The 12218-nt window shown below is 39.4% G+C and overlaps 1 protein-coding gene across 5 annotated transcripts in view; it reads right to left on the bottom strand.

Moving 5' to 3' along the window:
• Nucleotides 1–12218, bottom strand: part of DCLK2 (doublecortin like kinase 2) — a 79914-nt gene that overhangs the window by 1437 nt on the left and 66259 nt on the right. For 2 of the 5 annotated variants that reach the window (XR_006019901.1, XR_006019902.1), the window contains 7 exons: nucleotides 11184–11330; nucleotides 8835–8968; nucleotides 7483–7560; nucleotides 5859–5955; nucleotides 4356–4436; nucleotides 3476–3592; nucleotides 2590–2672 (listed from right to left, as the gene is read on the bottom strand). Coding sequence is in view for 3 of the 5 variants with exons in the window: in XM_042049823.1 (XP_041905757.1) it covers nucleotides 1764–1776; nucleotides 3476–3592; nucleotides 4356–4436; nucleotides 5859–5955; nucleotides 7483–7560; nucleotides 8835–8968; nucleotides 11184–11330 (667 nt within the window). In the remaining 2 variants the exon portion in view is untranslated. Of the gene's footprint in view, nucleotides 1–1763; nucleotides 1777–2589; nucleotides 2673–3475; nucleotides 3593–4355; nucleotides 4437–5858; nucleotides 5956–7482; nucleotides 7561–8834; nucleotides 8969–11183; nucleotides 11331–12218 lie in introns of all 5 variants that reach the window. The other 3 variants (XM_042049820.1, XM_042049822.1, XM_042049823.1) reach the window with 2 other exon arrangements.

Genomic DNA, 12218 nt, shown 5'->3' with positions numbered 1-12218 from the left:
AACTTAAGGGTTAAAACAATCTACAAGACAAAGTGCATGCATTACAGCCAGGGAAAAAAAGGAGAAATAACATCAGAAATCTTTTATATAATGAATGGTATAATTTTTGTGATGCTGATTTTAGAAAATGTAAGGCAGACTTATCTTCCAGATGTATGCTTGCCATTGCAGGTTTAAAATTTTTGTCTTGCAAGTCTGATGTGGAAAAAAAGATGGTATGAGTGGTTGTGATAGAGAAGGAACTTGTCATAGTAACTATTAGCAAAATTTATGTACCTGTGTTTTTGCTCACACAAGGAATCAGATGATGCTTACTGAGAACTCAGTGATACATTTCCTGTAACAAACCACACAGTACAGAAGGGGAGCCACGGCGGACAGTGACAGATGGAAACCCAAAGCTTTTTTCTGTCTTCAAGAAAAGGGCCTGTTTTTCTGCTTAGTGTTGAGAGTAGGCAAATGACCTCTCATGTTGGCAGAAAAGCATAATTTCTGAATTCTATACTTAAAAATTAGTTTACAGGAGAAGGGAGCGACAGGTTGGAATGAGAACTGAGAATTCCATAGTGCAGTAGGTGGCTTATCTGGAGTATGTGGTACATCTGCTGAAGACAACAATTTCCATACCCTCTACAGGATAAATGCTAATTGTAAAGATCAGGTGCTCTGCCTTTTCCAGGGCAATTTATTTTTTTGATTGGACTTGCTTTACTAATGTGAAAATTTCTGTGTGTTTTTAGTGGAGTTTGACTAGTACACTATTCACTGAAGTATCTAATACCGAAATAATTTTCTGACACAAGTTAAATTTTGCATGGTTCATTTTTTTTTTAGATGTGCTTTATTGCATCAAAGTCATCAAGGACAGCAGAAATAAGGTACTTACCTCTTCTTTTTTTGGTGTTTTGTTTTTTTAACTCAAATTACATCACGCCTACCTGCATAGAGGTACAAGGAGAAAATTCCATAGTCCACAACTGAGTTCTCTGCTACTGCCAATCAACACTGCGAAGGGAGCATGCAAGGACAGGAGCAGCTGAACAGGGTCTGGGCTTTTGAGATTAGTGATGGTCTAAAACTCTTTTAATCAAGACACCATTGCATTTCCTTTTTTTGCTTGCTGGAAAAAAGAGTTGTAAATACAGGGGTTTCTGCTATTTCAGTGGCAGGTAAAGTTATTTAAAGGGGGAAGGACATGCTTTCAGTTCATGCTGACAGTGATTTTCTCCTGTGCTGTCCTCATAGCAGCAATACATTCTTACATAATGCAGTTTAGAGTTTTCTTCTTTAATTTTACTGTTGTTAAGTGAGAATGTTTTTTATTAATTTAGGACTGATTAGCTCCTGACTAGCTCTTTGATACCATAAAGGGAATGACAATTGGAATTTTTTTTTAAAATAGAAACAGTGTTTAATTCAGTGGTTTTGTTCTTTGCGTCTGTCTTCAAAGGGTTCTCATCTTTTTCTAGCTGTTTTTAGATACAGTAAGATATACACATGCACAAAATTACCTCCAGGAGAATACACCAAGACGTGTCTGAGGAAGTAAATAATTGTTGTATTGGCATTTGCTTTGCCTATTTTAGATATATATCATTCAAGACAGAACACCTTAAGTGCTTAAAAGATATTCCTTTGCTGGTTTAATGTGGCTGTACAGCTTTTTCCACTTCAGACTGGCTTAGTTATTTCTCCTTTCTTGTTACAAATGGAGACTATGTATTTTTTGTGCAGCAGAACAAAGCATCGCAGTTAGTACGTACCATTGCCTTGGACCTACTCAGAGGGAAGCAATGCAGGCATTGGGAAAGGAGGAAAAAGGAAGGAAGCAAGGGACAGAAACTAGACTTACTTTAAGCAGAACTAACACAATTGCAACAAATTTAGATTTACAGAACATTTTTTTAATTGAAAAAAAAATCAGTTATGAATTAAGAGCAACATGCTTTTGGGGGCAGCAGGAGCCTCCTGTGCAAGGACACTGAACTGGGAATGTGCAGTTTTACTTATCTGCCACAGGATGGTATTATCTGCATGGGCTGGGTGACAGTGTTGGAATGAGGTGATGCTAAAGGGGGCTCCACTGAATGTGCAGGTGGACTGAGAGAGCAATGCACTGCAATACACGAGAGTTACAAAGTGTGCTTGTCTGAAGCTGAACGTTGGTAAGCAATGACTGCTGGAGCAAGTGAAGAACTTCTGAACACAAAGGTAACTAAATTTCAAAGCTCAAGATAAACCAGGGCAAGAATAACAAATCGGGGGCTTAACCCTTATTAGATCACAGTGTTTTGAACAAGGTTTGACTTTTCCTTTCAGCATTAACTGGGAGCTGCATTCAGCAATAAATAATTAGGTATTTATATCCTTCCATACCTGTTATAAGGAAATAAAGCAGGAAAAGGTAAAATGAGGTGAACTTTCCTGGCTGAAGGAGTGTCAGTAGCTAACAGAAAAAACCCACGCCAATAAGAAGCCAGAAGCTATGCTGTGTCAGAGATCTGAGACAGGCTTAAGTGGCATGCAAGTTGGAGAGGGGCTGAGAGTTAGAATTAAAATTGCTCTTATTACATATAGTGCATTTTATACCAGTTTTCAGCTTCAGGCTTATCCATAGTCTCAACAGTATAAAGAATGAAGCTCTGAAGTCCCTCTCAAACTGTCAAGTCAAACTGTCAAATGAAATGTAGACAAGAGCATGAACCTGAAATCCACTTTCCGACTTATTTTTATGTTATCACTTTCCCTACATTTAAATTGTTTGCCTATTTAACTCACATAAATGTATTTACAAAGACATAGACATAGGCAGAAACATTTTATTTCAATTTACTGACTCTCAGATGATTAAAACAATTCTTTGTTAACATAAGTGGGCTGGGCTTTGAGAGTGATTAATAATAATGGGAGGGTGAGGGTGGAAATCCCTGTTATGTTATTTTCTTTAAGTTACTGAAGATACTCTCGGTGTGCAGTGTCTATCCTTGCATCAGACAAGGACGGGCCACAGTGAGATCAGAAAGAAAGAAGTTTCTGAAATGGAGCCTGGGTTCCTGGCACATGTAGTGTTGAACAACAGTGTGCTCAAGATCAAACAATACTTGGTCAGGCACAGAGGAAAAGCCTACTTAACTAACGAAGTGGGCTGTATGATTAAAAAAAAAAAAAAAAAAAATCACAGTTTTTATAAAGAAAGATTTCAAATTGTTAATAAACTTCATTTTAACATACACCTAACTTAGTATTCACAGGTTTCTGTTTGAAAGCTGGTTTTTATCTCAGGTGGCACACTGTGATAGACTTGGTTGCTCTCAAGCAATGATAAGACAATCCACATTATCCAGCAATAAAGACTAGAATTAGAGACTATTCTAGTTTTGGGTTTGCTATTCTTGCACCACACATGCTCATAGAGCACTGTTAGGAAAATATGCAAAGTATACTATCAATGTATAAAAATGTTCATTTCTCTTACCATGATGACAGAAACCCCAGCAGATGTGTTATTTTGCTTGGGTAGGGTGTTATTAAAGTGCTGCTTCAGTTTACCTGTTACTTCAGCTTGCATATTATTCTCCTGGGAAGCATCATCCTGTAGAAGAAGGAACACAGTATTCCAGTTAGGAAAAAAACCAAGTTTTTCTTCATCATCATCAGGTACTTTCTGCTTTTTAATGCATAGTAAATATTCAGATAGGCACTTCAACACTCTGCTACATGAGAGATAATTCCAGAGGAAGGGAACAGAGCAATCACTCACTCTTTTATGAATGACCTTCTATTACTTAAAATGACATGTGGCACTTCTAATGCATTGATTTGTCCCACAATTATAAGCTGCAGGTTTGATTCAAGCAAGTTAAAAATAACATGCTTGAAATAGTGTTAAGAATAAAAAGCCAACTTGTCACTTGGATTTCTTTCAAATCACCACTTTAAATGGCCCATCATGTCCTAAGTCTGGAAGTGTTATAAAGTACCATAAATATGTTTTAGAGGAGCTGTTATCCATAGATACACTTGTTAATAGTTGTCTTCTCTTGTGTCAGGGAACTCCACAGATCATATTCAGTCTGTCTTTTAAAACATGCCTGAAAATAAGCATTGACTGTGTCCATGTAAACCTAGTACTTATTAATAATTAATTGATTTTAAATCAATAAGCAATGCACTTTGGTGTTCCCCTTTGCTGCTGCCTGAAGAGATGGAGGACTTGACAGGCATCAGCTTAGTGTCTATGGTAAATTAGGTGTTACATTTGCTAATTGTACTGCTGCTTCTGAACACTACAAGTTAATGGTTAGATTTACAGGTTTAATGTCAAATTAGAGACAAGTGAAATGTGATTTACTTACTGACACCCAGGGATGGCTTAGGATCTGTGCTGCTGTGTACCGGGCTTCAGCATTCACATGTAGCATCAGGCTAATTAACTCCTTCATTGAAAAAGAAAGAAAAAGAAGAGTGGGAAAGGATATTGAAACTGAAAATACTGTTGTGCCAAGTATGGTGCAACCCCAGCTGATACCAGAACCAGTGATACCAGTGTGACGTGAATGGAACAAAATATTTGCTCTTTAGGATTAAGAGTCTGCCAGGCAGCATATTTCAGATCAACCTCGTCATTGTACTCATGTTGCACTGAGCCTTTTGAAACCAAATGAAAAAGAAATGTTAAAAAAATCAGCTCTAATGTTCCACTTTGTACTCTATATATTCATTCTGATGACCAGAACAAACACAGACCTGGGAGAGATGAGATCCTCTCTGGTCAGTGCACATGCACACAGTAACATTACATAAAAAACACAAATCAGAGACAAGAATCTGCATCTGAAAGGCAAGAAACTATGAAATTATTTGAAAACTGTTCTCTTCTGTGTTGCTCCAGAAGAATAAAAGACACTGAGCCAAGCCCTCTCTCCACCCTCACCCCCCCAAAAAAAATCTTTTATAGCCTCCAAATTATCAGTCTTCATACTCTCATCAAGATTATTTCAAGGAGACTGTCCATTGCTTCGCTTTTGGGAAATGGCTTCTTCAGGCAGATAACAACATACCTAACTGAGAGGTTTCCCAACCAGCCAAGTTATTTAGTCTGTGGAAATCTGAAATGAGAGATCCCAAGCCTGAGGCCTTTGTTTGTTCAGAATGCATGTCTGGAAATGTGTGAGGTGACTGGGGCTTGGGAAATGGATAAACACCCATTGGGAAATGCAGAAAAATACATAAAAAATTCAACTTCTCATTGGCTGGATAAACAAACCATCTCCACTTGCTAGTGAGTCCTCAGATATTATTCAGAGCACTTTAGTGAATTAACCTGAGAAGTGGGGCTTACAACTTGGAACCTTTGTCCTACAGGCACAATCATTTTAAACAAAACTGCAATGACCACACAAGAATTGCTGGCAATGGCAATTAGCAATGGCTGCACCTCTTGAAAAGCTCTCATAAATGCCTCAAAAAAATAGGAAGAAATGCCAACTGCGTCCAGTCCAGAAAGCAATAATTTTTCTTTTTTAAAGAGTGATAGGAGAGAAAAATTCAGAGACACATTTATTTTGCAGCTGAAGCACTGAACATGCTGTGAAGTGCATCATGAAGTGAACTGAGTATTATGTGGTGTTCCCTGAATGGAGTTGGCATTTTGCTACCCTTGCTCAGACAGAACATGACAGCCTGAAACACCTGAGCTTTCATCAAGCACTGTTCAGCTAAACCAACTAAAAAGGCACAGCAGCTGGGGCACTGGGGAAGAGGCTGCTCTGGATCTTCCAGGCTGCCTTCCCAACCGAGCACAGGCTGCACGGGGGCTTGTCAGAAATGCTGTTTCAGGTTGGAAAAAATATCAGTACCTTTGCTGAATCAGTGATGTTATCCCAGTAGGGAGAGGGAAATTCCAGCTTCCCAACAAGTATCTGATCAAAGAGGTCTTCCTGAAGGTTGTTTTCACTGTAAAACAGCAGTAACAAAAAACACCCTGAGATGGAAGCCAATTTGTCATGGGAATTTTAACTTGATTTGGGGATGGAACAGAAATTGTGTTGATAATTACTAGAAATGAGTAATTTGCAAGTTTACACAGTGAGAGCTCTTCTGAGCTGTTTGTCATAGCTACTCTGTCAGAAGTGATGACAACAGAAAAGCCAACACACTGAGGTAACTTTTCCACTGGAATAGGGACTGCGTAGTTAGCACACAGGAAAGGGGAACAGGAAAGGGGATTGAAAAGTCGGTCACTTGCCAGCCCAGTTCTAAAGGACCTGCTACAGAAAACACGTGGTAGAGGGAAGAAGTGTAGTGAAATGAGCCTCATCTTTGAAACTATCAAAACAGAAGAATTTTCAAAATCCAAGGAGGACATATGGAAAACACAGGATACATTTAATGTAGTCAGTACTGGCAGGCTGCTGAAAAGGAAAGGATAAGCACTTTTGTATCCAAAACCTAGTATCATGAGTATTCACAGATTAATGGGAATGGGATTTTTGTTTTTCAACTTCTTTCAACTGGCCATAGTCAGAGTGAACATCCACTCAACCTATTTCTGTAAAGAACAATTTAGCTCGAGGTGGGTTGGAAATAAATATCTATTAACCTCAGTTATCACCTGGTTCTAGTAGCATGATATAGACATTCTCTGTGCCCTACCCCCAAACTCTAATCAAAGAATCCATTTGCTTGTCTAATTATCTTTCAAAACAGATTTTCAGCTTTAAACATGAACTAACAACATGAAAAACCCAAATACGTGAACTAATGTTTTTCCATCAATAATATTTATATTGTAATTCTTTGCAAAATATTTTCGTTCAGTCTGATGATTAGTTAAAACCTAAGTATTTTGTTATAAAAATGAACAAACAGGCCCTGCATTAGTAATTTATATGTTAGGAGGAGAATTCCCTATTAAAATGTGCCAATTCCTTCTCATTCTCTGGCAAAAAAAAGAAACCATTTGATTTGCAGTAGAACTCATACACGGTGTGACCGTGAGTACCAAAAGTGATGTTTGCAAACCCCACCGCTCGTTTGACGCTTCTCAAAAGGACGAACAAGGTTAAAAAGGCAGGATAAGGACATTTTCCCCCTCTCCCGGTTTACCACCGCCCAGCCTTTTCCCCCGCTCTCCGGGAGCTGCCGCGTCCCGACGCCAACGGCAGAGGGCAGCGCGTGCCCGTGGATCGCGGAGCTGCGATGCGCGTGGAGACAAAAGGAAAAGCGGCTCTGCCCTCACACCCCCCGCATGGCACCAAAGCAGCTGCCCCCCTAGAAAAATAAATGAATAAATTGATCCCAAAAACTAAAATGAGGGACGAGTGAAAACCGCTTAAAGAAATGAACAAAACTGTGAGGAAAACGTGTCCATCTAATCCACCTTTTTTCCTCCTCCAGGGATGATGCCTCCTTCAGGGAGAAAGGTCAGACTTGCTCTGAAGGAACTTGATTGGTTTTGCTGGTTTTCCCTTTGCCACTCACCTGCGAAAAGGTGGGAATCCACATAACAGGATGTAGGTGATCACACCTGCAGCCCAAATATCCACCTTTAGGCCATACCTGAGAAAACAAGGCTGTGTTACTTGTGCTGAATTAACAACAAAAAGTCATTCCAATCAAAAATAAGTGACACTGACAAGATTATGTGAGAATCTGTGCTGAGTTACCTGCTGCTGATGTGGTAATGTATTTTATAACTGAGCATCTTTTTCTTCACACCATTACAGTCTTTAGGAAACCATGATTCTATAATTTATTTTTTTTTTCCTCAACCATAAGCCTCAAGACTCTCCAGGGTCTTCTGAATATACTCAAATCCAAGTCAGTATCCAGGTTTCCCAATCCAGAATTATTAATGATAAAAGACAAGGATGTGCCTTCTCAATCCCTACAGTGAAGTAACTATCTCTAAGGTTATCATGTGTTGCTAAGCAACTAGACACACCAATTCTCTAGCCTCTCCAGTGAGTAACACAGGGAAAAAGAACTGCCCTTTTCTTTTAAAGCACAGAAATTAAAACACTGGAGGTCAGAAAGAGGTCTTTTCCCCTATTCAATGGATTCAGTTTGTCAAAATCTCAAACACACAGATGAGGTGCCCTTTGACACTGGAGCTCACTGCAGCTGTGAAATGTTTCTCAATGCGACAAATGCACTGAACAAGGAGTGGAACAACACAACAAAACCTCCCCCCATCAGGAAATTCAGAGTGTTCACAGCCATGGCAAGAGTCAGCTAGAGCATGGAATGGAGCTCTAGTAGGTGTAAAAGGAGAGAGGACTTGTGAAAATCTACCATTTGTGAAAACCTACCATTTTACACAACTTTTTTTTGTATTTACACAATGACCTGTTAAATACAGAATAATGGGCTTGTTCAATTATTATCAAAGAGGATGTGTCACCCAAACAGGGTCACTTGAATCAATGTGATCTAATTAGAGCTGCCCAGAGAACAGGTGACCTCTGGAGCCTCTTCCAATATAAATTATTCCATTTCTAATGCAAACACTGTGTTTTGCCTGTCTGTTCTTCCCCAAGCAGCTGTCACAGGTGGTACAATGGGCTCTGGATGCTGAGGTTAGGCAGGGAGCACAAACAAATGGACCAGAGCTGCACCAGAGCTGGTCCTGGGGAGGTGGGAGAGGAGGCAAAGGTGAATTCTGGGAGCAGGGAGAACAAGGCTACTGGCCTTTTGGACGAACTGGGAGTGGTGCCCACGGATGGTTTGGTTACAAACAATGGAAGGCCAGCCCATTGGAGCATTGAGATCTTAACAACAGTCAGGAGCTGCCTGCCAAAAATGAGTGGTTACAAGGCCCGTGTCATGCTCACCCTGTCTCTGCAATGATTTCTGGAGCCACATAGGTGGGTGTCCCACAGACAGTGTACAAAGGGCCTTCGACCACTGTCGCCAGTCCGAAGTCTCCAAGCTTCAAAGACTTGGTTCCATCCGAATATTCACAGACCTAGAATCAGGGAAATTAACACAGAATGAGGACAAGAACATCTACATTTTTATATCCTCTAATTTCTTCAGGAAATCATCATCACCACACCAAGAAGATGGGAAAAAGGAATTTCCACAGCCCTGGAGGGAAAGAAAAGTGCTATTCCCATTGATTGCAGCTGGAGCAAGTGTTCAATGGAGCTGTCTGCCAGCTATGTAGGTCAGACCATGACACAGCCTTGAGCAACTAGAGGGGGAAAAGAAAAGCCAATCCTTGAATGTTGAGAAGTTTTAAATAAATATATTCAGTAAAATATAATACTCCACTTTCATTTGACAGGGACCTAGAGTTTAAAATGGGACTGGCAGCTACAATCAGATTTGTTTAACATCTTGTTAACTTAGCATAAATCTAGTCAGCATACTCGGTCTTTCATCAGCAAATGTCTTCCCTGTGCTTGGTCTGAGCAAGTTCAGTTTAGGTTTCTGTGCAGACCAACTGCACCTTACCAAAAGGCCCATAAATAACCTCGCACTGAGCCTAGCACTGAGTCATTTTATTGATGAAAGAAGCTGAATTTCGATAGAAAGAAAAGTGGTATACAAGCATGATAGCAGGAGTAAATCACACCAGACCAACACAAAGGAAACATCCTCCTAATAAATTCATCTCTTTCACTCTTAAAGTAAAATGTTCATATTAACATGATTTCAAAGGCATCTAGTTTCTGGAATGGAGCACCCCATAATCTCCAGAATAGCTGAATTTATTTGCCTTCCTCAAACAACTGAGCACTGCAATATCTTTCTTCATTCCCCTGTGTAATTCATATCAGTAATGGAAAACACTTGTTCTCCTTTTTAAACACCCTCATATCAGCTATTACTCTTAGGGTTTGCATTTTTTAAATGCATGACTACCAAAGGGAATGTAATTCCCATCCAGACAGGCTGGATGACCCTGTGCAAAAATCCTAACTACTTATAATAACAGGTAGCAGTTGATAGGAATTATTTGCATTTGCATTCAATACCAGGATGTTATCTCAACATTCTGCCGCTGTCAATCACAGTGAGTAAGATTTGAATCTGTTGAGTAATCTCTTTAGGCTTTCTAGGCAGAAAGGGCATTTGTGCCTATTTATAACTGATTCAATCACTAATGAGAACTTAAAATTTCTTTGGACTGTCTGTGTTTGGAGATGCACTAATAATATGTGAGACTTCCACCTTCATTTTCTCTCCCAAGTGCCATGTTGCTGTGACTACATTTTCCAGGAGAAGCCTCTCCCCCTTACTTTTTGCTAAACAATCTAATTTATTTGAGGGTTTATTTAAATTGCTAAACACTGTCAGTGGAATTACTGGAGAGAGAATTGTCTGTTAATTAGGAAATATTTTCAGCTTGTAGCCCTGTCCTTGTAATAGTTCAAAATAAGCCATGACTCCTGCTCTCGATGCAAACTCATTAAACAGGACTGACAAAACACCACAAAAGACTTTAAGAAATGCCTCAAGCAGGGGAGATTATGGCCCTGTTCATGCAGTGCATAACACTTAATATCCAATATGTAATGAACAAGTGTAACCTCTGCATATAAGGGGGACAGCACGTGCTGATCCCATTCTGTGCACAGAATGGGAACAACGCCCTCTGTGGACTGGGCCATAAGTAGTTCCCAAAGCAGACTTCATGGGAATTCTTTTCAGCACAGTTATTTTACGTCTCTGCCGAAAGAAAAAGCAGTCAGTTGCCTAGGAAAAGAATAAAGCTATGTACAGGTTTAATTCCCAGCCAGAACACTGGTAAATCATCAGAAAGATGATCCTACTATGACAGTGAAAGGAAAAAACCACTGGCTTCAGATGGTAACCACAGGATTGTTCAAAGAAATGGAAGAAATGGCACTCAGCCCACCTTTCTCCCACTTGCAAACTGATAAATAATTCATTGACATAGCTTTAAAATTCATTGTTTTGTGAGAGAATACTCCTGCTTATCCAAAAATCAGCCAATCAAAATGTAAATAAAGATAGGTCTAAGGACAGGCTTGAGCCGCAGCTCTCCTGCATTAAGGTGATTGCTATACCATGGCAAAAGATTTACTTCACACATACTCACTCTAAATTAATATGCCTGCTGTTCTCTGCTGTGCTCCTTGACATTTATACACAAGCATTTGCATTAATGAGAACAAAGTAAGGGAAAATACTGGAAAATAAATGGGACGTACCAGAAGATTTTCTGGCTTGATGTCTCTGTGCACAATGTTGAGACCATGAAGATATTTGAGAGCACTGGCTAAATTGTAGACCATGGCACTCCCATCTCTCTCTGTGTATTTTGTAGATGAAGTAATGGCATCAAATAGGTCTCCTCCCTACGTAATGGAAAGGAAAAAGATCACTGTTTAAAAAATAATTAAGATGGTATTTAATTTAAAAAACCCACAAGCTAAACAAACATGTAAAATCTTCCTTCACAAAAGACATGCTCTAATTCCTGTTAAATAGCAAAAAAAATTATTTTGCAGAAAGATGATCTTGTCATCTTGTCAAGATACTAGACTGGGACTTGGGTCTTAACTGTACGCCAGGCTTCTGGTGCCTGAGCTTGGGCAAATAACGGATTTTTTTTCTCTATTGATCCTCCTACTTTGACCACTCATATTACCTACAGGTAGGGGCATACAGCTTCCCTTTCCTTCATCTTATCAGTATAATACCTTTATCATAGTGAAAACCAGCCCTGATTTTGAGTAAAGTCTAAAATAAATTAGCCCAATAATAATAAAAAAAAAACAAAAACAAAAACAAAACTAACAAATATTCAGCAAATTCAAATTTCTGCAGATATTGCAAGAAATACCAAATAAACATAGCTGAAGAGGACAAAAAAGATAAGCCCATTCCAACATAAAAGAATCCACTGATTGAGATACATCAAAGTACAGAACCTCCAGCTGATTTCTGAATGTGTCAGGCTCTGTTTACAGATGCCCTATTCCTCTGGGAATACACAACAACGTGTGAGTGAGTTACTGATGCGGCATTTTCAGTCATTGCAACAAATTTCATGTGGGTGTCTCCATGATGGTTTCCCTGGATACATCTGTAGGAGTGATCTGTCTGAGCTGTGGGTGGCATTCCAAGCATTTCCATGCACACCGAAGAAAAGCAGCAATTCAGGAAATACAGGCCAAGATGGTGGTGAATTAAAACATTAAAAATACTGTCTTGAAACCCCAAAAAGCCTATGGGATATAAAA

Source organism: Corvus kubaryi, unplaced genomic scaffold, assembly GCF_017639235.1.
Source record: "Corvus kubaryi isolate FWS band 111438036 unplaced genomic scaffold, C.kubaryi_AGA036_p1.0 71, whole genome shotgun sequence".
Taxonomy (NCBI): domain Eukaryota; kingdom Metazoa; phylum Chordata; class Aves; order Passeriformes; family Corvidae; genus Corvus; species Corvus kubaryi.
The sequence above is the reverse complement of the archived record's forward strand: the minus strand, read 5'-3'. Positions and strand labels throughout refer to the sequence as shown.